Here is a 27,178-nt window from a genome sequence, read left to right on the forward strand (position 1 = left end):
TATTTGAAACGAAACAAAGCTACCTAGAATCGTATTTGAAACCATACCCGTTTTTTAAAAAGTCGAAATCAATCCAATAAACACTGTTGTATTATACTATGGAAAGACTACTCTTGGTTCTACACTGTTTCTACCCAAAAAGGGGGAAACCTACACAACCTACGTTTATAATTTATTTGGGAGCTACTGCGCCAAGAAATTCACTATTCCTTGTCTGTACAGAATGGAGGATGTTATCAATCGTGAGATTTTTGATTCCTCGTGTCATCTCGTCTGTGGCCTCGAGGGCCGGAGATGGTGGGCTGAATGCAGGTCTCAGCAATGTCGGATCTGTGATGAGCAAACGTGTTGACAAATTAATCGATTGTGGCGAGCGCTTAGGCAACATTGAAGCACAATACAACTAACTGACCTTGCTGAATGAGATAATACTGACTTCTTCCCAAAGCTCTCTTCAGCTTACTCACAACCTCTTGCCTTTCATTCTTGATTGCTCGTCGTTCATTATCATTACTCAAAGCCCATCTCCTAAATTGTATAGCTGGTCGAGTATACTTTGCCCAAGACAATGGGTTTAGGACTCGTACATCAACCTTTTCGCCAAAAGTATCCAAAATGTGTGCAAATTGACCTCCAGCATCTAATTCCAGAATTGTACGATCATTGAAATTCACTATTATACGATGATCAGAGTACGCTGTGAATTTCCCTGCTTCGGGTATGGTGATTTCTACTATTAGTTGTGAAGAGTATGGTGTGGGTGATGTTGATGCTGTTATCGGAGTTGGTGAGCGAGATGATCCCGCGGATTGAGTTGATAATGACAAGTGGAGGTTTGTATATAATCGTAGTAATTCATCGACGATCGTCTTGAATGGATACCTAACGTGATATTAGAAAGGTGGATCAACATACAGAAACCGAGGCGATTGTACTGTGTCGACCGTTTCAAATCCGAATTCTCGAGCCAAAAACAAGTACACTCACCTACGACCAGTGATAGAATTGTGCACGCTTTGTGGACTATTTTCCACTGGATACATTTCACAATCATGCTCATTTCCAGCACGAGCATCTCCACGTCTTTCTGTGGTGAATAACGTCAGAAACCTAAATCCACCACTACTTTGGAAGAAGGCACCATCAGCATGTATTATCGCATACAATCCATCTTCTTCATCTTCGTCCTGTTGAGATTTCAAGAAGCGTGTCGAGTCGGATACGTAGAGAGCGATGGGAGTCCATATACAACGTATAGTTTTCGGATTGGATGGATCATGATTATGTGCGTGTGATGGATAGAATGTTGAGTTTGATATATTGGATGGTGAGATGTTTTGATTGGAAGCTGGGAGAGGTATTGATATGTGACGAGTCGAAGGTGTTGGAGGCTTTGGTAATGGGAGTAGATGTGATACGTCACCTGGTTCATAAGAGTCATGAGTTATTGGATTGGAGATTGCGAGACAAAGCAACAGTAAGACGAACCTCCAGCAAGCGTCATTGCAAGCCACAATGGATACTTCCAACATTCAGGTGGACTCGAAGTCACAAATCGTTGTTGTACGGATGTATATACATATTTGAATCGTGCATAACTGTCGTCGGCATCACCTGTAGATCGACTCGCTGCTCGTATTCTAGCAGCTCGTTCATCAGGATCGTCCACAGCGGCAGGGTACTGAACGACAAAAGTTCGTCGGTGTGATGATAATGCAAGTGTTGCTGTACGATCTAGCGACTTGATTGTCACGGTGCCGTCTTCTGCTATCGCGTCTCCAAGTGCTTCAAGATCGGAGGGCAGTGGCCACCTCGCACATTCCATAGCTGTATTCGTCTTTGAAATGAAGCGAATTAGTTGGTTCAATATGCATATCTGTCTTGTTTACTAGCGAAAGCCAAAACAAGAGACATTCAGCGTCATTACCAGCGTGGCACGTTCTAGCAACTGGTCTCCCGTAAGCCGAGCAGTAAGATAGGTGTTCTGCGTATAGGCATTCCTCAATAATATTATTGTTTTCAGGGCGTCGATGTGCTTGCTCGTGACCAGCGAGCTCAACTGCTTGGTCTTGCCAACGAGATGTGATTCAATTTCCACACTACTCGACTTAGGATATTGCTGAGAGGGGACATCTCGTGACAATGCCAGAGTTTTCAATGGTGATCCCTTTTTATCAGCTGTTTCATTAGAAATTGGGGCTGATGACGATAGATTCGTTGTTTCGACGGTAAAGACTGCTCCAGAGGGGGATACATGATACGTGGATAGATCCAAGATGGCTTCGATCGAGAGATCGTCATATATATACACAGCCTCGACACTCATCGGTAGTTCCCTATTCAATTTCGATTGCTCTTGTGGACTACCAACATGTGTATCGTGTCAGTTGATACTATTGAAACCCAGCTATACAACGAGCAATATGAACGCCATGAACCAGCCTCAACGTGTCAATGGTCTATTGATTGAGCTCTGGAGTATAATATTCAACTACCTCTCCGCAAAGGATCGCAAGGAGTCGTTGCGAGTTAACAAGATCTGGTTTGAGCTACTGGTTCCTACCATCTACGAACTTGTTCGGCTGAATGATCGAAACGTCGCTGCATTTCAGAAGGACTGTCTCTCGTCTACCAACCCATATACGAACTACGGTGACAACCTTGTTGTAATTGCATCACAATGTGGGACCACATAACCAACACCCTTACCACGCGCAGGAACCCTCGTCAAACGGATATGGCTGGACGATATTCGCCTAGGAAGCTCATTTTTGGAGCTAATCACGTCGAAATGCACCAACGTTGTGGAGTTGAAGGTCGACTTGCCACACGAGGTATTGTTGTCTGGTTTTGCTGCTCAATTCAATGGAGGAAAGAATCAGCCAGAGCTACAGCTCTCGGCTTTGGCAAACATGGCCAATCTTGAAAGTCTGGAGGTGTCGGGATTTCGTGCTTTTGGTGGACAAGTATGTGTGTCACACGTTTCTTATGTCTACCTTCGATCATCTTGCTCACCGATGCATCTATAGACTATGGTTGAACTGCTCCAGAATATGAGCACAAAGTGCCAAAAGCTCAAAATCCTAAAACTCCGTGACTGCCCGTCAGTCTCTGATTTTTCACTTGAGGCAATCCGTGTGCCCTCGCTACGACATCTAGAAGTAGTAATACCATCACGAGGACTCAGTCCAGCTTCCATAGTAGCCACCGTCACTCGTCACCCACTATTAACTACGTTGGTACTTGTCAAATTCGGCGTACCAGGCAATGGGTTAAACAAACAGGCGTTAGGATCTCCGGCACTACAGATAGATCAGTTCAAGACTATTCTAGAGACGTGCTCATCTCTACAAGAGCTGTCTGTAATAGTTGATGGTCCAGGAATGAAGGAAACCGGATGGTGGAATAACGATATTGGAAACGCTGTACCAGCCTCGCTTCCACGGGGTCTGAAGAGGCTTTCTGTGAGAGCTCAAGGAAGAGCGCCTTATGCTGGGTAATAGTGATGTCTTGTTTCGTTGCATTTAGGTCAGCGTCGGTGGGGTTGGTTTGCTCACAACAAACCTCACATTTCTAGGTTCGGGTCTGCTCCAGGAGTATGGTTGGGAGGTACAAATCTTGGTGATATAGCAAGGTTCATCAAGCCAGGCTTTGTATTCGATGACACCTTCATCAAATGGTTGATCTCATCCGGATTCGATGACTTGTCGGTTCTCCATCTTTGTCCTGCTGATGCAATAACTGAATACGGCTTGAATATGCTGATTGAAAGATACACTAGACTGAAATCTGTAACATTAGAGTGCTTCCAAGAGATGTCACCGACTTTAGCAGACCTTTTGACATCGTCGTCGCCATTAGCTCTCACATGGGATCGTCCACAACGATGACATCCAAACCCAATGAACCGCCTTTAAATGCTTGAAGATATGATACATTAATAAAAAGTATTGTTGAATACACGAAACTGAAAAACTGTGGAATGAACTACTCCGAAAACATGCACATTTTTTTCCTTCCCTCTCAACCCTCAACTTTTTCGACAATAATTGCAACATGGGCCAAGATTTACAGTACGCGTGCATGCATTCAGAAGTATCAACACGTTCAACCGACACGTTGTTTCTTGTTACCTATATTGACGAATGTAAGCAGTTAGTTCACCTTTGCGAAGTCATTTGGAGAGCAAAGCACCATTTACCTTGGTCTTCTTTGAGTGTGACTTCGCTAATGTTATCTTCATCTTGATCCAAACCATGTTTTAATCCAACTCTTGAAGTGCTTTCTGCATTGGTGTTTGGGACAGCTGGGGTGTCATCATCGTCATCGTAGTCGATCAGCGTGTCATCATCTAACGCTGAGATGTACACTACTGATTCGGAATCTTCTATTTGGTTTCGGTGAGTGGAGTTTGGTTTTAAGTCGACGTCTGACGGTAATGTAGTCTCGTCTAAAAAAGGTGCGATAGCTTGATTAGTACGACAAATCGACAACGAGTCGGGGAAAGGAGCATGCGATGGCTCAGTGCGCTCACCAGTGGTTAGTTCTTCCTCATAGTCTTGCTCAACTTCATCAGCATCTCCTACCATCACATTTTGTTCTTGGTTGGCTTGCTCTTCATCATGATGGACTGATGATATATACAAATTCTCAAGAAAGTTTAGTTGCTTTTCTAAGCACGAAGTGTGCTAACGAGGATATGACGCGTTAGCAAACATTAGAGCAACGTGCGCAAATGTTCATCCCTTACCTCGGTGAGCACTACGTGGAGTGGTGAATGTGACTTGTTTAAACAAGAATGATAATCGTACAATTTGGACACGGAGAGATCAGAATTATAACTCGCCTGGAATTAGGGGAGAAGTGAGGAGTTAGTCAAGTTGATATTCGCAGCAAAACCAAAGGGGTGACAGCATCGGCAGAAGACTACATACCATCGGGATCGAGAGATGCAATTGGGGGACATCTAGCGTCACATCATTTGAAATGTTGAATGAATGCTTTAAAGCAGCTACGAAGAAGGTTAGTTGAGAATCAAACAAATTAAGATCCGTGGCCGAGTCATAGCCTCCAGCGTATAAAACATCATCACTTCTATCTTGTCGAGCTATGCTATTACTAGATGCGACACCAGAAGTGGGATTTGAAGGTGAAGACGGAGGTGGAGAGCCCGGCAACGACGCAAAACAGGGATAATAGGACGATCCATATTGCAGCACTACACAGGGTAGCTCTTGCATCGCATCATCCTCATACAATTCGTTCGAGTCTACAGCCAAGACGTGTGATAGTACAGCCGAGTCATGGGATACATCGGAAGCGACTCCGGCCTTCGTACTTTCAACGACGACTACTGGAATTACGTCCGTTGGGTCGTCGAAAAAGCCATCATCTGTTTCGTCTTCTTGATTCAGTACCGGTAATACCGTGTTTTCAGCAAACGTGGGTTTGATGTCAATTGATTCAAGTTGAGGAGGAGGTGTTATACCGTCCATAATAGGGTGATATGATATTGAGAATACTTTTTAAAGTTGTGATACTACTAATCCTCCTGTGTGTACTATGCTCCGGAAGTGTTTTTCGAGTCGATTTCGTGTCGACTTGTGTGATGACGAAAAGGATGGGGATGAGACTAATAAAACTATGCCTTCCTTCGGTTAGTTGCTTGTTGTTATGACTGTGATGTGAATGCTGGTTGTCCTTATGCTTGATATGTGCTAGATGTTGGTTGCCTCTGTGCTGTTATGTCGGTGACGGACGACGGAATTGGGACTGGAGAAAATTGTGATTGACGGGAATGACAGTTTTTAAAGAATGCGAATTATTATAATCTTAACGGAAGCTGATCTTTTTATGGTGTTTGACATTGACATATTGAATGTCCGCTTATATACATCACTCTGGGGGCTAATCAGTGCATGGTTCAGTCACGTTTGGTGCTCTTGCTTAGAAACGCACTGTGCAGGAGTCGTGAACATTGCAACGGGTTACGATAAAGAATTAATTGGATCGCAACAGCAAACTGCTTTCAAACACTCGTCCGCTGCTCAGGAACAACTACACAGCAATCTCGCTGGCACCAACTTGAGGAGGTGAGACACCAGTTCTGGTTATATTTGATACAAACGAACAGCACTGTGTATAAAACGCTCTACCTTGTCGTTCAAGCCCATCTATCGATCAGTACGTCCATCATCGTCTCCCTCGTATTCAATCTTGCCATCGTTTCAGACAACTGACTAAATCTCTCAGTGAGCGATTTAGAGGAGGAAGACGATATCTTCATGGGTGAAGACGAAGAGGTATTTGCTGTCATATTCCACTCCTTCCTTAACTATCAAACCAACATTTGCGCACTTCATCAAACACATGACTATTCGACACCTAATATCAAAACTCTTGATGTGCTAGAGCGACCAGGACATGGAGGAGACTAACAGTGATCCTGATGTAAGGTCTGACGAGGGAATGGATGATAATGCTAGTGATGACGACGATGAAGACTATCCTGAAATGGAAATGTCCTTCCAACCTGTCGTCTCTGAAAAGGACCAAACTAAACCATACGAAGTCGAATACACTACCCACTCACGAGCTGCCATCGAAAAGACTCAGCAAAAGGAAATATCTCTCGTCGCCGGAATCCTAGGTTGTGCCGACCAACATGCTGCTACACTACTACGCTACTTTAAATGGAATAAAGATAAGCTCATGGAAAAGTACATGGACAACCCCGTAGCCATATCTGCTGCCGCTGGTGTCATCCTCGACTCGACAAAGCAACCCAGATACATCCCACTAAAAGGCTTTGTCTGTGACGTGTGTTGCAACGACGAGGACGGCCTGCAAACGCTAGCCTTATCTTGCAACCATCGATTCTGTCGCGATTGCTACGAACAATATCTCACTCAAAAGATTTGTGAAGAAGGTGAATCTCGTCGCATCCAATGTATGGCCACATCATGTAAACTCATTGTCGATGAAAAGACTGTCGAAATGGTCGTCAAACCCCAAGTATATACTCGCTACCGTGAACTTTTGATGCGAACATATGTAGATGATAACGAATTCCTCAAATGGTGTCCTTCTCCCAACTGTGAATATGCCGTAGAATGCCACATCCCTCAAAACCAACTCACCGAAGTAGTACCATCTGTCCAATGTACCTGTACACACCGCTTCTGCTTTGGCTGTGGACTACCTGATCATCAACCATGTATCTGTGCTCTTGTCAAACTATGGAATAAGAAGTGTGAAGATGACTCGGAAACTGCAAACTGGATTTCTGCAAACACGAAGGAATGTACAAAGTGCAACTCTACTATCGAGAAGAATGGTGGATGCAACCATATGAGTAAGCTGAACACATTGTTGATGTCATTAGACGAACTGGATGGTTTTTTATTTTTTGCTTCGTCAATCAATGTCTGACTCTGACTGATATCTTCTTGTTTTAGCATGCAAGCGATGCAAACATGAGTATGGCCTCGTCATTTGCTGATCATATTATCCTTCTTCGTCACTCCTCATCACATTCTAACGTTTATATTTCAACTAGGTTTTGTTGGGTATGCATGGGTCCATGGCAAGATCACGGTACGCAATGGTATAATTGCAACAGATTTGATGAGAAACAATCCATTGATGCTCGGGATTCACAAGCCAAGTCGAGGCAAGCCTTGGAACGATATCTGTTTGTAAGTGTTGAACTGTTTTCAAATTTGACGTTCTACGAGGACAAGTTGGAATAGTACTTTCGACGTTGTCTTCACTATTTTCTCTGTCTTCATCAATCAAACCATCTCAATCCCACTCTCGAATTGTCCCACAATAGTACTACAATCGATTTGCCAACCATGATCAATCTGCCAAACTCGACAAGGACTTTTATGAAAGGACGGAACGAAAGATGGAAGAGATGCAAAAGAGCTCTGAACTGTCCTGGATTGAAGTGCAATTCCTACGCAAGGCCGTCGATGTCCTCGTTGTTTGTCGAATGACACTCAAGTGGACATACTGTTTTGCATATTATTTAGCACGCAACAACACCACCGAAATCTTTGAAGACAATCAAAAGGACTTGGAAATGGCTGTCGAACAACTATCAGAATTATTAGAAAAGCCTATAGAACCTGAAAAGATTGCCGAGCTCAAACAACAGGCGAGTACTGTTCATCGTATCATAGTATATGAAAGCCCGTGTTGTTAGTTTATCCAAAATCGCTCATATTAATGCTCTCCTCCCAAATTAGGTCTTGGACAAAACCGTCTATGTATCAAGTCGAAGAGAGGTCCTCTTGACTGATACTACAGCAGGATTGAGTGAAGGAAGATGGTCCTACAATCCCGAGCTCACAGGAAAGTTGGGTGGAAAGTTCAACACTACGAGTGTTGCTTCTTCATCGTCAGCCCCATTATAATAGTAAATAGTTATTCAATACACTCTGTCCAAGCACAATCACCAAATAAACTTTTTCTTTCATTGCTGTACTTTTTGCTTCGAGTATGGTACCAATCTGGTACGTCAGGTCCGTTATTGTTTCCTCTCCTTGTCAGCTAATGTCAAAACGAGCGATGCCTTCACAAAAGAAACAGAGGCTTCCAGATGGTCCTGCGTACAGGGAGCCTCCGTCCGCAAACTCGGCAATCTCATCAGAAGGACCCAATCCAAGGGCGACTTGGGACACGATCTCGATAAATTGGAGAATCGAGTCTGAAGATGCTCTTGGTCCATTACCAGCCGATTATCACAAGTCCGTCAGTAAAGATGGGAGATCGTACTTTATTCAGTAAGTGGACTGAGTGTCGGAAAGTTTCTGCAGTTCGAGATGTCCATTAGATGCAAAAATATGGAGAACATCGAGAGTTGGGATTCGTGTGTTGAACAGAGGAGAGAGAAAGCGAGGAACTAGTGGAATGAGGCTGAATATGATAGATCCACGTTGTAAAGAACCGGAAATTCTGGTGATCTTGTACTAATCTATCCTTTTCGTGTATTAGTGGCAAGACGACAACGTAAACCCATTTTTTTGGATTCCGAAGCTTTTAAGAAGATGCACAATGACCTTTTGTTTGATTGTTAGCTGGGTTGATCCGAGGACAGTGGGTTTCAGGAAGTGGTCCATAGATGAGATTGTACAGGGAGAGGTATGGCGCTTTCATTAGAGCCCAGAAAGCTAGGGAAAGATCACTCACCTTCTTTGCATTTTAGTTACCATATGGGTGGGAAGAAGGTAATTTCAACTTTAGTGCCAAGGGACGAGCATTCAGTAAATCTGACTTGGATTTTTTTGCTGTGTAGCACTTGACGAACAGGTTGGAGTGTACTTCATAAACCACAACACGAGACAAACGTTCATGGAACCGCCATGGTCTGCACTAGTCGCCGAACTCTCGTCATCTATGGAGGATCGTTTGTTATCCAAGTTCTCAGAACTTCGTGTAAGTCTCCGAACAAGCCAACACAAACGCATGAATTACTGAATATCACCATGTTTCTCCAACACTAGGAAATGAAGGATCTTCTCGCATCAAAAAAGAACGAGTACCTGACCTGCCGTAGCAAACTAGCACAAATCGAACTTGAACGAGATAATCTTGTTCAGAATCACGCTGCAGCCAGTTTTGCCGACAAGCTATCATCTCAGCTAGTCGCAGAAGCGAATGTTCTGCAAGCTGTGCAAACCGAGATTGATGAATTGTCGAGCCAGACACATGAACTGTCTGTTGAGATGGGTAAATACAGGACTCTGCATGTCAAGATGTCTAGAATGGATGGGAGTGAGTTTGCGAGTCAGGTTGAGTCGATGCGGCAGCAAGTGGCGCGTGAAAAGAATCGAATTGGGAAGGTATGGTCGAGCTAGTTGTGTGACTTGTTTTGACACCTTAGTAAAGTCCCTTCTTTTCCTCACAGTTTGAAAGCGACTTGCAAGAAGCTAAAGATGATATCGGAGAAGCACCTCATGTTCGTCCAGTAGGACCAATAAAGACGCTCACCACAATTGAGGATAACGAAGAGGAGGCTGAGCCGGATCTTGAGAGTGTCAAGCAGAAACTGGATAATGGGATCGCTAAAGGTCCACCACGACCTAACGTAGGTGATGGGAGAACAGATCCTGCTGATGGTGGGAACGAGTCAAACGCTGCTACGTCAAAGAAGAGTAGTAAAGCTGGAGATGGTTTAAAGTTGGAGGGTGTGAGTAAACCTCCTGCTGGTGAAGGGCCGAAATCACCGACTATAAAGAAACTTCCACAAGCTGCTGTATCCAGTGGTAGTCCAACCAGGGAAAACAACCCATCACCAACCAGAATACCAAGTAAACCGTTGCCTGGTAAATCACCAAAGTCATAATAGTGTGATAGTGTTGTATTAGTGCTATAAAGAGACAGTCTTAATTTATCGATGGTGATTTATTAACACGTGGGTAAAAAACAACAGTATGCTCAATAACAATATGTTCCATGACATCTCAAACACGACACATCTGTCCTGCTTGTAAATTCTACTAGCGTCCATGTGATGAAGGTGCCTAAAATGATACTTTGGTAGGCTCAACTTTAATAGTTCATTCTTGGACGACTAGCAAGCCTCTCGTCATATTGTTGAACACCACCCAACCCCAGCAGCTGAGTAGCCATCCTCCATCTAGCGCGTATACGTTCCAGTATCTCTTTCCATTCAGCATCGGGTGTATTCTCAGTTGGGAATGCATCACATAATTCTACAATGCCTTGTAGTACTTTTGTCAACCTGTAACAAGAAGCACACGTCAGACCCGTGGGCAACTTGACGATCAAACAATTCGGGTACCTCTTTGGATAAGAATCAGGCCTCCTATCAATCAGATGAATCCAAAGTGTTGCACCAGATTTATAAAATCCAACTTCACGACCCATTTCAAATCCTTGTTCGAGGCCTGCGACGCGGCCTTCGTGCTGGCCGTCCTTGATGCCGTCCTGGATGCCATCGTCACGACCCAGTTCTTCAAACCTACAGAGGGTATCCAAGGAATACAATGTCCATTTTTTTTGTTCTCGTTAAGCTTTATCAATTACAGTACTTACATGTCTTCTAAATGGACTAGATCATCTATTTGGAAGGCTTGCTTGCGATCGTCTGCAGCACCGTCTGAGCTGGTTGCCTCTGTCATGACCTACTGGACGCTCTTTGTTTTGGTGTTTTGAGACATGGAAACTCTTCAAGGTTCAACGAACGGCTTCTAATTTCGCGTCCTATAGATGATGAATGTAATCAACATCGATTCTACACTCTTGAAAACGCGTCTGTCCCGCCAACGACTCCATACTAAATACATCTTTCAACAAACCAAACCAAATATACGCTGGAAGGATGATGGGGATGAAGGAGGAAGAGTCTGCGATAAATGCAGCACTGAACAACTTGAACATGTCGGAGATTACCGACAAACTAGCTGACAAAGCCAAGGAACTATACAGAAAGGCTACTCACGTTGCATTCAAGTCAAAGAACTCGAGTGCTCTGGAATATCTATGTTTACATGCTATTTGTCTACAGTATGTATCAGACATTTTCATGAGTGCAACGCATACATATTGTATCATGCATCTTAACCATCTACACGTACACACCAGATCAACAATCCCATTCGACGTAAAGATGGCAAAAGCGAAATCTGGTCTAGCTTCCAAATATGAGCAGACTTTTGTCAACCTTTGCAGACAACTGAATATCGATTACTGTCCTCCTATCTCTGCAGCGTTAGTGAAATATGGATGTCAGACTGGCGCTTCGCAAGCCATCGAGGAGTTACTTGAATTAGTGGAAAGGAGGAATGCTGGAGGTGTTGATAGAGGTGTTGAAATGGCTGCTGTCTTCTTGGCTGCTCTTGAAGCTTGTGGTGTATGTTATTGTAAAGTACTTCGCAATTGAACTCTACACTCACTTTGTGATGTTTTCTTAGGAAAATCCAAGCTCGAAGCTAAAGAGCAATATTTGTAAAGACTACTTTTGCCAAGTCCATGTAGTGGAGGCACGTATACTATGGATCAAGACGACATTTGGCACATTCTTGGCTGAAACGAAGCGAGAACATAACGTGGCAGATGATAACGATGAGGAAGTTGTCGTAGTTGAAATGGGAAGAGCACCAGTCATTGATACCACATCCGAATCCACAAAGCCTGTAACTAGAGGAAAGTCAAGTACTAGGAGCGCTACAAAGAATACTCCCGCTACTACATCACGTAAACGAACACGTAAAGCAGCAAATGATGATGATAGTGATGGAGGTGATGATAATGACACAGAAGAACCACGTACTCCACCCAAAAAACGTGTGAAGACCGCCAAATCAACTGATACTGTCATAGTTGTGCGTGATGAACCCGAAGCTGCTACTCCAACCAATCGCAAGAAAACAGAGAGGAAGGCTAAAGCAACTCCTAAATCAGCTGCTCAAGTCAAGACTGTGAAGAGGAAGAAGGTGGAATTGCCCTCATATTGTGGTTGGCACTCATTTGTAAGTCCATGGTTACCCTTATTGATTTCTAGATTTTCACAAATATCAAATGCTATATCGTAGGTTGATGATGATCATCGCCCACTGTATGAAACGAAACAATGGGCTGACTATGAGGCATGGAAGATTCAAATTGTGAAACAGATTGCTTTGCATAAGGCTGAAGTACATTTAGAGCAAGCTGAAAAAGGCGGTGATGATGAAGAAATAACGTTGGCGATATGGGCTGTTGGACAAGCTAAACTGGAGTTGAAGGCATAATCCTCATTGAACATTTTGGACATTTGCTTGTATATCTCTAAAGATCATACGGACTATGATTGTAAATTGTAAAAATGAATGGTTGGAAAGCTGAGTATTTGATGGTTGTATTGATTGCGCTGAATGTTTGCGAAGCAGCAACACCAAATCATGGATATAGGGACTTTGGATCCTTTGGACCCATACGATTTCCTACCTGTTCCCTTGCCACTACCACTAGAGATTATTTCCGCTATTGCATCATCAAATGTCGCAGAGCTTGTCTCAAGAGTCACTTTGAAGAACGATTGGCTTGCCGAGGATGTTTTGAGGGTGTTTAGTGTACGAATGCTAGATGCTCATGAAGTAAGACTGTGATCTACATGAAATTCATTGTTGTTGGAGGTTCTCATTTCCTTCTATTGTATAGAGAACGCACTGCGTCACCGAACATTGGCTTCCTAAAGCACTTGACGCGGCAAGAGGACTTGATGCGTCGTTTAAACGGACTGGAACACGGTCAGGAGCTCTTCATGGAGTGCCAATTGCCATAGAGGAGGTAAACAACGTCTTGTCAAAGACCTCTGCTTCAAACCTCGGCTCCAATTTCCTGATTTGTTAGAATGTGGAGTACAAGGACACTGATTCCACCATGGGCTTTGATAATCTGGAATCTCACCAACCTGCCAGATCTCATGCTTATGTAGCCCGGATTCTGGAGGAATTGGGTGCTGTTACATCTTGCAAGACTAATGTTGGACACGGTTTTATGTCGCTCGAGACTCAGAATCCTGTGTATGGAGCTACTACGCACCCAGATGATGCGAGGATGAGTAGTGGTGGTAGTTGCGGGTATGTTTGCAAAGGTTGGGTACCGTGTTTTAACGTACCTCACTGACTCGCATTTCAACACAACAGAGGCATGGCAGCTCTCATCGCATCAAGAGGTGCTCCTATAGGCTTCGCAATGGATCTGAATGGCTCTATTTCAATGCCTGCATCGTTTTGTGGTGTGTATAGTCTGCGACCATCAAGTGGCCGATTGCCCACTGTCGGAATACGACAGCCTATACCTGGCATTATACCCAAAGCCTCTCTAGGATGCATGTCCAATAGCATTGAATCTATACGATACACCATGAAGGCCGTCATCCAGCGTTTGGAAACCTTGCCTTCATATGATTGTTATGATCCAAGCTTTGTACCGATACCGTGGAAATCTAGTCATGAACAGCTGCCAAAGAAACTCACGTTTGGGTTTTATTTGTCTGATGGGTTTGTGAAGGCAAGCCCACCATGTAGCAGAGCGGTGCTAGAGATTGTGGATTCGTTACGACGACAAGGACACAGTGTCGTTGAATTCAAGGTTCCAAACGTGTTGGAGGCTGTACATATCTACTACCAACTACTCGCGTTACGTATTCATTGCGAGTTCAATCTCTCTAATGTATTGACTCAACCTTTTTCCCAATAGTGCGGACGGGTTTAAATCAGTTTCAGGTACACTATTTTAGACATGATCCTGTTTGATCTGCCTATGAGCTCATACTATTCGGATTACCAGCTCTGAACGGTGGACAACCTCTGGATCCAACAATCTCATCACTCATATCCTTTGCCAAAATCCCCAACTTTGTCAAATCACTCATGGCATGGTACTTGCTCAATATACGGAAGCAACAAGGCTTCGCATCGCTATTCACTGCAATGATGAGCATCAACGTCACAGAGCTATGGAAGGTTCATGGGCGTCTACTGGAATATCAACAAAGCTTTGGGGAGGCCATGCAGAGAAGTAAACTCGATGCCATTATAGCACCGACGCATGTCTTGCCCGGTTTTCTTCTTGGAAGCTCGTCGAAACTTTCGTTTGCTGGATTCTACTCTGCGTAAGTTCACGTGTAAGGCTTCTTTATTTAAGGGCAAAAAAGGAGAAATTCGAATTAAGGATCGCACGAACAATTCAAGCAAGCTGACACGACCTCTCTCAGATTATATTCTCTATTAGATTTCACTGTCGGAGACGTACCAGTAACTCGAGTAAGATCGTCTTTGGACGTGATCTCACACGGAAATGAGCAACACAATATGCTTGAGCAGCTTGCACTCAAGCACTATCTACCTAACGCGTTTGATCAGCTGCCCGTGGGTGCACAGATCGCTACAGGTCGATATCAGGAAGAGAAGACATTAGCTGTGATGGAGGTTGTACGTGATGCTCTAGCTAATAATAATGACCACGTGTATATAAAAGTAACATAGCCGCATAAAGAATTCAACAGTTTGAATGTAACGCGTAAGGCCTTTCTTGCTTACTCACACTACCAAACGCCTTGCCTGCAACCTTTGGTGACAAGACAAGGACCAAGATGGTAAGGGACACCGTATGCATACAGAGCGTTCATATTCACAAGTATTAACAGGTTTTTCTCCTCCTAGATCCGCTTCATCCTAGTCCAAAACCGACAAGGCAAGACACGACTCTCAAAGTGGTATATGCCATTCGAGGACGACGAGAAGCTGAAACTGAAAGCCGAAGTCCATAAATTAATTGCTGCTAGGGATCAGAAACATCAGTCTAATTTCGTTGAGGTTTGTCCCCTTTATCAATCTTTACCGTGGCATCTAAAGATTCGAAAAATTGAAACATCCCTTTCTTTTGATAGTTCAGGAATTACAAGATCGTGTATAGGAGATACGCAGGACTCTTCTTTTGCTTTTGCGTTGATACGAATGATAACGAGTTGGCGTATTTGGAGGCCATTCATTTCTTTGTTGAAGTGCTGGATTCATTCTTTAAGAATGTTTGTGAATTGGATCTAGTGTTTAATTTCTACAAGGTATTTGCAGTTATGGAAAGATGTTTGCTGCTGAATATCTGAACTTACGCTTGTCTTCCATATTCGAGGTGTATGCAATTCTCGATGAAGTGTTTCTAGCTGGTGAAATACAAGAGACAAAGTAAGGTTATCAACCATCTGCAGTTGAAGGATTTTTTCCCGCTCATTAAACACAGTTTCTGATTCTCTTCACCTCTAGCAAAACTCTGATACTGAATCGACTGGACTTTCTCGACAAACTTGAATAAATAACAAGCACACACACTTTGTCCATATCCTCGTCTGTATTATAATGAGCACTATCACCCACATTCACACACACCTCGTCTCCCCCTTCTACATACAAATCTTTCCACCATTTATAATGACTATTTTCCATGTAATTATATCTCTAAAAGAGGTCTTGTGTGAGAACGTGTCGTCGTCGTCCCAGTATTTCTTCTCCGCTAACTTCATTCAAGTTTCGATACGAAGGAGGTCGTCGTAACCCAGTGCTGCTCGTACTTCCAGGATATCGACCATTGGACAAATTGCCATTACTGTTAGATAGATTACCATTACTACTAGTCGATCCTAGATAATTATAGGAATCAGCAGCCAAATGGACTCGACGGTTCAAGTGCCCATTGGAATGTCCATAACCATTCGACAGTCCATTCAAAGAGGTTCGTGTTGTTGCTAATATGGATGTCGGAGTATTTCCAGGAGATCCATGTTGAGCTGGTATGGTATTATAAAAGCCTACATTATGCTCGTGGGGTTGCTCTCGTGTTTGCATGGCGTTAATCACGGTACGTGTCATTTCTCGTTCGATATCGGATGGTAGAGTCGACTCTAGTGTCTCGTCAGTAAATATCTCATCAAACCATCGTCCAGTCAATCTCACAGCCTGTGCAGCTTCAGGTAGTATAGCACCCATTTGGAAGATACCATGAGACATACCGGCCAATATTTTGAAGCGGACAGAGTTATTCGAATTACGAGAGAATGGGTGTTTGGCGTAATCTTCATCTAGTATATCAGGTACTTCACTAATTGCTGGTGAATTAGCGAATGATGGTGGCGTGTATGGCCCATTTGATGACTGGGAGACCGGCGGTAATGACGTATCTATAAATGGAGGCATGACAGATTTATGATCACCATTTAAGATATCAGACCCGTTATCATTGCCACTGTTCGATTCGGAGTCGTCCGAATCATCTATACCAGCTTCACTGTACTCTTTACCACCATTGCCACCAAACAACCATGTCCTAGCATTATTTATCGGTTTCAGTAGCCTAGCATCTATTTCATCGTGTATTCCAGATGGAATATTGGAGGCAATCACACTAGGAATCAATGCAGTCAAAATGGCTCCTTGTGTTTTACCAGGGGATATGGCTTGTGGTGATTGTTGTCTTGGAACTAGTGCCCCATTCGTTCCATTCAGTCTGGTCATGGATTGCAACTGTTCGTTATCTGCTGCTTGTTGCCATGCCATGGTAGCTTCAGCTCGCGCTCTATGGTTACGATCTCGAGCTCGACGCAATTCACGTTGAGCTCGTAGCTTGCTATCCCTTAGACGACTGGCAAAAACAACCGTATCATCTACAAATGGATCCTTTTCACCACAAATCAAATAACATTGTGGGAATTGAGCGAGCAAGTCTTCTGGAGCTACTACAGGACTCAAATAGTAGTCTTCTTGGAAGTTTGGTGGTGATGGTGATGTGCCCAGATACAATAATGCCATTGCTCGAATCACTAGAGTATGAGAACTAGATGATTAGTACCAATTGACGGAACTCACACGAACCCCCCAACAAACACAAGAATGGAAGTTCCATACCTTCAGGTGCAATAATACGATCTGTAAAATACGACATTCGACTAGTCATTGATAAGGCGGATGGAATATGGATTCCCTTTTTAGGCTCATCGTCAGCCTTCCATCGATACCATGAAGGAGTACGATCCACTTTATCAGTCAAAATATCAATTTTACGGGGAGCACTGGGTACAGCTAGAGGAGATTCTCTTGCCAAGTGGTTTTTGGCTGAGGCCAGATCGACTAGTGACTTGCTCGATTCAGCTCGAATCATACGAAGTTGATCTGGCTGCATCCAGCATGCCATATCGAATGATAGACATGGGTATATGAGGACGACTCCACGTGGAGGTGGATAGTCTGGATCAGACAAGTCCAATAATTTCAGGATAACACCTGTTGCGAGATTTCCTCCACTACAAAGAATATACATCAAAACCAAAAAAAAAAAACCATATCGAACGGTATCGGAATCACTCACGCGGAGTCTCCAGCCATTACAATTCTAATGGGATGTCTCCTTCGAATACTTCCATCTTCACTCTCGACTTCCCAACCAGCCATACCCAAACAAGCTCCATTCGTTTCAATGACAGTCTTGTAAGCATCAAATAGCTCTTCAAGAGCCCATGGATATGGAAACTCTGGTGCCTTGCCATAGTTTATTGCAATGATGGGTCGATTTGTTTGTTTGGCCCATTGACTAACATGATTGTCATGACAGGTTGGAGGCATGCACTAAGTTGAAGAAGGGCAGGTAAATGACTTGCTTTATATAGAATGAAAGATGTTAAAAGACCAGGACGCCAAATTCATGATAATTGATAACTTACAACAAAGCCGCCACCTGGAACCAGAAAAACGAGATCTTCACACTCCTTCAACTGTGCAGGAGTTCCAGCATAAAACACTCTAGCAGAAATAGCAGGCAATGGTACATTTGGAAACGACGATTGAGAAACTTTGGCAGGTCGCTCAATCGTTATATCCTTTCGTATTCCAAGCGATGGGCGTTCTGGCCAAGTAGCCATTCGAATGATAGGATTATCTGTTTTTTCCCATGACATTCGCATCATTTCCACTGTTGCCATGGATCTGTACTTGCGAAGCTAGAACCACAAAAAAAAGTCCTATCAATGTCTGATGATATGTTGACAACATGTTTGACGTTGCTTTACCTTGTTATCAGCAGCTTCAGCGTTGAACAGATAGATGAGAGAGAAGACGACAGATAGAAGATCACGTAATGGTTTCGGTCTGATGTTCATAGCAGTCAAAAAGCCAGCATCAAGTGCTGTGTTGATCCACGTTGCCCTGTAAAAGCTTCGCGTGTACTAGTGACAAGCGTGTGAGAATTAAGATCTAGTTGAGAGTCCATATTGATTTCATGAATTACCATTCGAGCTAATGGTTCAGGACCTGTAGAGAGTTGAATGAGTGTCAAAACATAACAGATGCATTTAGAGGCTTTTTTGGCTGGTTTCATACCTTGCAGAAAGAGAAACAGCAAAATATGCTTCATGAAAAAGCCCAACGTCATGGTTCCAAATACGAGTTTCCAAGCAGGAATGCGTTCTATGTTTCCAGTTATGCGTCAAAAAATTCGAAATTTGCGGAATTTGATGCAAAATGATTTCCAGACAGACCTAGCCTCGAATTCAGTCCATGGAGCCATTGAACAGGAGGCTGGGCTCCACCACGTCTCAATACAGCAATGCTATTAGAAAGGAAACGAGAATCAAGTCAGACATTGTACAAGACATGCTAAATATTCAAAATTTCGCAAGAAATGAATTTTCACGTGTTCTTCCTAAAAGCGCTTGCCAGGCTTGAAGTACTTACGCGAGAAGAGTCAACATTATGGCTTCTGTCCGCCTCCATCCTGCAGATGGTCTTCCCAGTATATGATCGATCATTGAGTGTGATTTTGGCTTGTGAGTAAAGAGGGGATGGAGTTTGCCACGTGGAACAGCTTGTAACCAACATTCGCGATGAGTTCATGCTAATTTACATGTATTTACGCGAAATAATACCCTGAAGAAATAACAACAAGCGTGTAAAACATGCAGACATAAGTCATCAACGACGTCTAAAGGATTCAAAACGTCAAGAATTTGCAAGAAAAAATGTCAATAGAACACCAAAAATACCACATATATACCTATCACGATTCCTTTCACGATCACGACCACTGTCACGTTCTCTCGACCTTGATCGTGATCGAGATCTCGAACGATGGCGGTGCTTTTTGGTCTTCTCGGTCGAGCGATACTTCCTGTCACGATTAGGTGAATTCGATCGTTTTCTGCTCCTGGATCTAGATCTAGTTCGGGAGCGACGTCTCCTCACTGGCGACGGTGAACGTCGACGGACCTCTCGTTCTTCAAAGATCGGCGACCTTTGCTTTGAAACTAGAGGTGATGGAGAGCGAGAGAGCCTTCTCCTGCGTGGTGATGGAGAGGGAGAGCGTTTTTTACTACGGGGTGACGAAGACCTCCTTCTACTACGTGGTGAAAGGGATCGCCGTCCAGCATCCTTTCGAAAAGGAGGAGAGCGATGTCTCTCGTTCTCTTCCGTCTTTCTGTCTCGTCCCGTCACATCCAAATGCCAAGAATTTACAGCTGAGGCTGATGGTACAGAACGAATGGGTTGATTGTATATTCTAAAGCAGGTGGAAAAGTAAACACTTGTTGCGAAAAAGGATCATAGATCAACATACCCTAATGAAAACCCAGCATCACGTTCAATTTGAGATTCTTGCTGCTTTTGAACTTCCTTGATGTGCTTCTTGACTTCATCTCGTCGACCTAACGGAAAACTGTCAGCCAGACATTCCTTTGAGATTAACAATGCCCACGACGGAAATAGTTTGATGCCGACTTTCTGCGGTTAGAGCCAATCTTGATCTCTCCTTCAAACGTTCTAAAGCCGTCATTTTCTTTACAGGTGCTGCTAGAGTTGGTGCTGGAGGTAATATCGGAGTTCTAAAGAGGCAAGATTCATGAGACAACAAATTCAATTGGAGTTATACATGCTATACAGACCAGACCTTGGCAGTGGGTTGGGACGATCGTCCTCGTCGTCCAAAAATCCTGGCTGAGAATCAGCCAGTTCCGTAGTTCTCACAGACAGTTCAGTAATAAATTCAGCTTCTCCATCATCAGCTTCAGAATCAGACTCATCAGATTCGTCTTTTTCTTCAATGTCGACTCCCCTGAACGACATAAAGCTGAGAAAAGCTGTGATGTAAATAGCAGAATGTTTGAACTCACTTGAGATCAGACGAACCACGTCTATTTAGTCTCCTTTTAGATGGACCCTCAGCTCTCTTCTTCTTCGTCTTCCTTCTACTCTGTCCCCTTTCTTCCTCTAATGCATCTTCCCTCGCGATGGCATCGTCGGCTTCCTCTTTAGCCCTGTTCAGCTTTGATATTATATTACGAATGCCATAATCTAAAGCAGAAGCGTTCAGTGCTTCAACTTGATCGTCTGTCATGATGGCCATGAATTGATAAACTTCGTCTTCATCCAAAATATCACCGGGGAGTGGTGGTTCATCTGCATCAATCAGTCGAGAGGATCGTTTCTTCTTCATCAGCTTTTCATTCCATACAGAGTCCAAATGAGACAAGAAAGCTTCATCGTCGACTAGAGGAGGAACGTGTGAGAACCGCGTGTGTTTTCCCAATAAAGGCGACAGACAGTACCTTCGGCTCGTTTCAATTCAATGACGTCACGGTAGCGCTCGAATTGTATTAAATCTTGATCTACATCCGTGTCGGCTGCAGCATTTGGAATATCAGGTGGAATAAAGTCCAAGCTTGCTCTACAATCGAATCTGTCGATTCTGGTGTCACCATCGCCTGGCCATAGCATGAGATTTGATTCCTTTTCATGATAGTAGTATTGGTCACCCTGTCGACAAGGAAATGCGCCAGATGTCAGAACAAGCCTTCAGGTCGAGTGCTTGTATCGAGATGCTGTTGGAATGACGCTTACGTCAGGATGGATGGGCACAGCAGTACCAGTCAATCTGAGAGATTGAGAAGGATCAGCGAGCTGAGAATTCAACCATTCTCTCTTCTTCTTAATCGAATCCTTGATTTGAAGGCCTCGTTTGTGCAATTCCTTTTCAAATTTGCGCTGCAGTTGGAATGTGTCCATGAATGGGATTAGTTGCGACATGAGAGTCTATCGTCTGATGAATTCCAGGAAATGAGCTTACAGTTTGTAGCCACGCCATGGCCTAGTAGCACATGGGAAGTTTAATGTCAGTCTGGTTTTGCAAAGGGCTCATACAAGAATGATGAAAAAGGACAGAATGCGATAGATTTCATATCAAGATATTGAAAGCCACGAAATGCAGCTTCAAGCAAGACTTACCTTTTACAACAAGATCCAATTGTCCAAAAGAAAACAAAATGAGGTAGCGAGAAAGTGGCGAGATGATGGCTGCCACGTGAATCAGTATGTCCAAGTGCTAGTAATGGAGTTAATATTTAAGATCTTCCCTTTCCTGTGTCGTGAATTCGCACAGCCTTTGCCTGAGCTGTACTTTGTTCTCAAAACATTCAATAGTTGCAAATAATTGCAGGCCTCATCGGAAACAACGCAGAGGAAGAGGAATAATAAGTAATACGTACTTGTCGCGCTAGTGAGCTTGATACTCTGGATATTTATCTTTGAACAATGTTTACTCCGGGAGGAGGTAATAAATTATTTGGCAATCTCAAGCATCATCCAAGTTCAACCGCTCATTCATATTCATCAAAAATAGGATTCGGTGCTGCTCCAGGTGGGGAATGTCGCGGATTGGAATTATTAGTTTGGCCCGAGTTCCCTTCAATTCAAAGGCATCAGATAATTAAACTGTTACTACATTTCTGACTAGCCACCCCGTTTGGTCAGCAAGCACAGCAGCAACCTCAAACTCCATTTGGCCAGCCAACTCCAATGACTCCTTCTATATTTGGTACTCAGCAACCAGCTGCACCTCAATTCGGCCAACCTCAACAGGTATGAAATATTTCAGTCTACCATCATGTGGCCCAGTATCCGAATGTAGCAATGCTGGAGGATCGAGTAGCCATTCCTCGGAGCTGACTTGTTTCGAGCAGTTTCTACGCATTACGAGTCCTTTAAATCGTTACTTTTGTCACAGCAGCAGCAGATGGGATCATTCGCAACAACACCAGCTCAGGCGCCACCTACTTCTTTATTTGGTACCGCGCCTACTAGTGCTGCCCCTCAGTCTTCTCTTTTTGGTGCCCCTGGTACCCAACCTCAACAACAGCAGCAGACAAACTTATTTGGTGCTGCTCAACAACCTCAGCAACAACAGCAACAGACCAATTTATTCGGTGCTCCTCAGCAACCTCAACAACAGCAACAGACAAACTTATTTGGCGCTCCTGCGCAACAGCAACAACAGCCATCATCCTCATTATTTGGAACACCAGCTGTAGTAGCTTCTGCACCTGGTTCATCCTTATTTCCACAACCCGCGGCTCCCGCAACATCGTCCCTATTTGGTGGTCAACAGCCTGCAGCTCCTCAAGCAGGCGGATTGTTTGGTCCTGCAACAATTCAAGCACCTCCGTAAGTTTCTGAATTCTAGGACATATCATTTGACAGAGGCTGATTATTGATTTTGCAATGTTGCGTAGGCCTGCCCAAGCAGGAGCTCCAAATCCTTTGGATGCGTCCAAAATCAAAGATTCAAAGTATCAGGAATTGCCAGAAGAGTATAGGAAATTCATTGATGAGCTTGAGTAAGTGACGTGTTGCTGTTGTTGCTGATAAGGTGACTTCCACTTTATCTGATTTTATTGGTACTTAGTGCGCATATCAGAAAACAAGTGCACTTGGCAAACGATGTCAGCGTAATGGCTGCAAACAGCTCTGACGAAGTGAAACGATCTGAAAGCCAAATCAAGGAGTTAAACAAGGTAAGCACAAAAAGATATACTGGGAACATGAATATCGCTAATCATCTCACACCATTTCAAGCGGGTGTCATCTGCCAAACAGCTGCTTGCAAGAGATTCCTATCTGACTGATGAGCTAAGAGAAGATGTTCGGAAAGCATTGAGGAATGGCGAAATGGTGATGCGATTTGTGGATCGTGCAAGACCACCAAACCAACCTGTATATTTGCCTACTGAGGCTGAAGCTGCCCGAAGGTAAAGTATTGATGTGCGTTGTCCATCTTTTGGAAATGGCGAAATAGGTATCCAGTTTCCCTAATCGTTGATAATCAAATCAGATACTTTGAATCTTTGGCAATTGGTTTGGAAGTCAAGTTGCAAACGTGTTTGCAAGCCCTTGAAGAATTGGAACAAGTAGTGCCATCAAGTATGCAGAGATCTACTATGAGTATACAAGGTAAGTGTATGTGATATTCCTCTCCTCGATCTCGACGAATCTGACCGAAATCTCTTCCAAAAGACATGGTGGACACATTGGAAAGTCAGCATGATGTATTCATGGGTATAGCAGCGCAAGCAGCGTCTATACATGAGACCATTGAAAGACATTGGGAGGAGGTAATTACAGTAGTCTCGATCTGGTTCATCATCCAAGTAGATCTCATATATCTTTCACACAGTATCGCAACTTCAAAAGAAATTACCTGAACAGTGATGTTTCAAGCCGAAGGATATCTTCAAAGCCCTCAAATGGTGGTGATCAAGGTTCTCTCGCTGCTTCAATGCTTCGACCTGCTTCCGTCAATGCTGCCAATGCTCTCGCCGCTTCAGGTCAACAACAACAGCAACAGCAACTACTACAGCAGCAAGCAACATCACAATCCCAACAAGTTCCTCAAATGCAGACTTTCTTTGGTAACTTTTGATACTTTGAGCTTTTGGATTGTGTTGATGAGAATCATCTGACTCCAAACAATAGGTGCTGCACCCGTGACAGCTGCTAAAAAGACAACAAGGAAGACAACGAGAAGTTGATTGTATGTAAATATAAAAGCTAGTACAGTTAGAATAGAACGTGCTCAAGGTAACTTGATGAAAGTGCTTCTCGTTGGTCGGTACCCGATTTTCGTAGAAGATCAGTACGAAAAAGTGATTATATACTTGAAACAACCTTTCTGAGCGCGGCGCATACAAACGGGCGTACTTGAGTATGTTTTGGAGCTTGTTTTCAAAAATTGGACAGACGCGCTTCGCTTCAAAAGAACCCAACCTTTCGCCAGTGAACGAGATCATGCTCAGAGGAGAGCGAGTGAGTGTGGGAGGATATCAGATCACATCGGATGTTGTAGGAGAAGGCTCATATGGCCGGTGAGTGATCAAGATCAAGTTTGTCAGACATTTCGACCTTGCTTTACTACCTTGATTTCCGTCCTTCTTGCAGGACAATTACATCGTTTACAGTTACAATACGTAATTTTATTATGTGCATATCTCATATTTCACTAGTGTACATATCGGACTCAAGCCATCGACTGGAGAAAAGGTTGCCATCAAGATGATTCCTAAACAGCACGGAACAAACGCAATGTTGCCATACAAAAAGGAGGCCGTCTTGCATAAAAGAATTCCCGCTCATCCAAACATTATTCATATGACCGGGTATGAAGAAGACACAGAATGCATGTACATTATCTTGGAGTACGCTGGTTCTGGGGAGCTGTTTGATCGCATAGGTGGGCTTTGGTAACATATTGGCTTGCCGTTTGAAGCGAAGGATAATCGAGATTCTAATCCTGGCTGACTTTTTTCAGCTCCTGATGTCGGATTAGAAGAAAAACTGGCACATTTTTACTTTGTTCAACTGGTCGCTGGAATGGTAACATCTTGGTACTGCTCGCATGACAACCAAAGCACATCCAAAATGTTTGGCTTGTACTAGGAACATCTGCATGCTAATGGTGTCTCGCATCGAGATCTTAAACCTGAGGCATGTGTCACTGTTTGGTATTTTTACTTTTTTTCAGCTCACACTCTATTCAAACGGACTAGAACTTGCTGCTTGATGATGACGGTACTATGAGCTTACCAAGAGTACATGTCCTCGAGTTTTCATAACTGATTTTTGAAACTATCACACCAGGAAATCTGAAAATATCAGATTTTGGTTTGGCCACCATATTTTACGCCAATGGAAATCGGAGAACACTGAATACACCCTGTGGAACACCACCCTACGTTGCTCCAGAGGTGAGTGCCAGAAAGTAAAATCAAAATTGTTAACATTTAAACTCATATGATTCATATGAGTCAGATACATTCTGGCAGCTACCAGGGCGATGAAGTGGATATATGGTCGGCTGGCATCATATTGTATACACTTCTTGCTGGCAGTATGTCACAGTGCTACTGTATTAGTCGCATTTGTCTCGTTTGTTTTTTGTTTTGCCCAACTGACCATCCATCCATATAAGACACACCATGGGCAGAACCAACAGCACATGATCCTGAATTCATGTACTTTTGTGAGAGCTATCCCGAGCTAGATTACCCTCCTTGGAACCAGCTTCCAGAGGGACCATTAGGTGATTTGCACATATCAAGATATCAACCATCATTAAAGAACGTTCATTTTGACTCTTTACCCACTTCTCTAGAATTGCTTCGAGGAATCTTGAATACGGATACGACGAAGCGTTTCACCGTTGATCAGATTCAGAAGAATCGATGGTTTGCAATGTATGCTCGAGAGTTATTATTGTATGTTTGAAGCCGAGGATTTTCTTCTCATGTCCTTTTTTGCAGACCGAACGATATGCTCACAGATGGTAGTCCATTCCATATGCTCAATTAGGTTGATTTCTTTTTGCTGACAGTTCTCTCCATTAGGAAAATGCAACAATCCTATGGCAATAGCTGAATCTATGATGGTCACTTTAACCCAATCTGGAGATTACACAATGCATGATCTGTCTCCCCAGTAAGCTCTCGGATACTGAAATTGCACTGATTTATCACCTACGTCCTTTACCTTACTTTCTTGCCTTAGATTTTCATATACTCAACCAGAGGCGTTTCAACCTGCTGAAAACACGAGTATGGACATAGAACCGATGACGAAGCGTTCTATGTTTTCATTCTCGCAACCTGCTGTCGGTCGTATTGTGATTGATAATTCACCAACGAATGATTATGGGCAGGAAACTCTGGTGAGGAATTCTTTCATTGCCTTTCTGCTCTTAGTCTCCTGAAGCTATAGCCGAAACTTTCCACTTTGTCACACTAGTCACAATTCAAGCGACAATTCAAAGAAGCACTGCCAACTGATCGGCTGACTCGTTTCTACACGGAGGTGGAAGCCAACGCGTTCATGACGCACTTGTCTTCTCTTCTTGCGTCATTCTTGGTACCTCACAAGATTTATCCTATGACGGTGAGAAATTATCCTTTGGTTCACACTGCTGTCTTTAAGGCCAATATTGACACACCAACACCTTCATTTATAGTTGGTGTTTACAACAGTAGACAAGCGAAAGTGTCCATTGAATGGGGTGGTTGAAATTCAACCAATGTCTTCTAGTCTGAATCTTGTCGTTATTCGAAAATCCAAGGTGCGGGTTCTATGCCATTTGTTGGAAATGCCCAATGTTTTTGCTCACTAGATCTTGCAATCCCAACAGGGAGATTCAATAGAGTTCAAGCGATTCTTTAAGAGTTTGATGGAACACCTAAAGCCTCTTGTTGTTGCGGACAATCAACACTAAACACCTAAGTCTGCTTATATGTGGAGTTGTTTATTCGGCGTATAAGCGCCAGCGAATGTATATACAAAACATTTTCACACCGTATTGCTACCTGCTA

General features: G+C 43.4%; 7 protein-coding genes across 7 annotated transcripts; 4 read left to right on the forward strand and 3 right to left on the reverse strand.

Moving 5' to 3' along the window:
* Positions 1–172: 172 nt before the first annotated feature.
* On the reverse strand, positions 173–2,326 carry SmJEL517_g02126 (uncharacterized protein; the record flags this gene model as incomplete). The annotated part of the gene is made up of 5 exons (XM_031168054.1): positions 173–330; positions 413–882; positions 988–1,423; positions 1,489–1,837; positions 1,928–2,326. The coding sequence occupies 5 exons, from the start codon at positions 2,324–2,326 to the stop codon at positions 173–175; spliced, it is 1,812 nt and encodes a 603-aa protein (XP_031025909.1).
* Positions 2,327–6,423: 4,097 nt separating this feature from the next.
* SmJEL517_g02127 (uncharacterized protein) lies at positions 6,424–8,420 on the forward strand (the record flags this gene model as incomplete). Its single annotated transcript, XM_031168055.1, has 5 exons — positions 6,424–7,354; positions 7,458–7,479; positions 7,559–7,697; positions 7,835–8,185; positions 8,253–8,420. 5 exons carry the CDS (start codon positions 6,424–6,426, stop codon positions 8,418–8,420), a joined length of 1,611 nt encoding a protein of 536 aa, XP_031025910.1.
* Positions 8,421–10,557: 2,137 nt separating this feature from the next.
* Positions 10,558–11,150, reverse strand: SmJEL517_g02128 (uncharacterized protein; the record flags this gene model as incomplete). Its single annotated transcript, XM_031168056.1, has 3 exons — positions 10,558–10,750; positions 10,811–10,990; positions 11,065–11,150. The coding sequence occupies 3 exons, from the start codon at positions 11,148–11,150 to the stop codon at positions 10,558–10,560; spliced, it is 459 nt and encodes a 152-aa protein (XP_031025903.1).
* A 1,761-nt stretch (positions 11,151–12,911) lies between these two features.
* On the forward strand, positions 12,912–15,828 carry SmJEL517_g02129 (glutaminyl-tRNA synthase (glutamine-hydrolysing); the record flags this gene model as incomplete). Its single annotated transcript, XM_031168057.1, has 11 exons — positions 12,912–13,106; positions 13,171–13,299; positions 13,363–13,592; positions 13,659–14,153; positions 14,215–14,240; positions 14,305–14,629; positions 14,732–14,993; positions 15,180–15,332; positions 15,407–15,580; positions 15,649–15,701; positions 15,780–15,828. 11 exons carry the CDS (start codon positions 12,912–12,914, stop codon positions 15,826–15,828), a joined length of 2,091 nt encoding a protein of 696 aa, XP_031025904.1.
* Positions 15,829–15,971: 143 nt separating this feature from the next.
* Positions 15,972–21,578, reverse strand: SmJEL517_g02130 (uncharacterized protein; the record flags this gene model as incomplete). Its single annotated transcript, XM_031168058.1, has 15 exons — positions 15,972–17,329; positions 17,415–17,809; positions 17,875–18,131; positions 18,227–18,502; positions 18,572–18,727; positions 18,790–18,812; positions 18,882–18,968; positions 19,040–19,110; positions 19,555–20,055; positions 20,113–20,200; positions 20,274–20,377; positions 20,434–20,607; positions 20,666–21,041; positions 21,101–21,308; positions 21,393–21,578. The coding sequence occupies 15 exons, from the start codon at positions 21,576–21,578 to the stop codon at positions 15,972–15,974; spliced, it is 4,260 nt and encodes a 1,419-aa protein (XP_031026000.1).
* Positions 21,579–22,082: 504 nt separating this feature from the next.
* Positions 22,083–24,355, forward strand: SmJEL517_g02131 (uncharacterized protein; the record flags this gene model as incomplete). The annotated part of the gene is made up of 11 exons (XM_031168059.1): positions 22,083–22,101; positions 22,171–22,188; positions 22,285–22,409; positions 22,555–22,991; positions 23,060–23,164; positions 23,233–23,341; positions 23,403–23,575; positions 23,659–23,777; positions 23,841–23,938; positions 24,001–24,235; positions 24,300–24,355. The coding sequence occupies 11 exons, from the start codon at positions 22,083–22,085 to the stop codon at positions 24,353–24,355; spliced, it is 1,494 nt and encodes a 497-aa protein (XP_031025999.1).
* Positions 24,356–24,611: 256 nt separating this feature from the next.
* On the forward strand, positions 24,612–27,081 carry SmJEL517_g02132 (uncharacterized protein; the record flags this gene model as incomplete). The annotated part of the gene is made up of 15 exons (XM_031168060.1): positions 24,612–24,688; positions 24,827–25,053; positions 25,132–25,196; positions 25,260–25,319; positions 25,370–25,391; positions 25,461–25,567; positions 25,632–25,710; positions 25,792–25,902; positions 25,975–26,056; positions 26,123–26,145; positions 26,207–26,297; positions 26,367–26,526; positions 26,604–26,750; positions 26,824–26,928; positions 26,998–27,081. The coding sequence occupies 15 exons, from the start codon at positions 24,612–24,614 to the stop codon at positions 27,079–27,081; spliced, it is 1,440 nt and encodes a 479-aa protein (XP_031026002.1).
* Positions 27,082–27,178: the final 97 nt, after the last annotated feature.

Source organism: Synchytrium microbalum (genome assembly GCF_006535985.1).
Source record: "Synchytrium microbalum strain JEL517 chromosome Unknown SmJEL517_scf0008, whole genome shotgun sequence".
Taxonomy (NCBI): Eukaryota; Fungi; Chytridiomycota; class Chytridiomycetes; order Synchytriales; family Synchytriaceae; genus Synchytrium; species Synchytrium microbalum.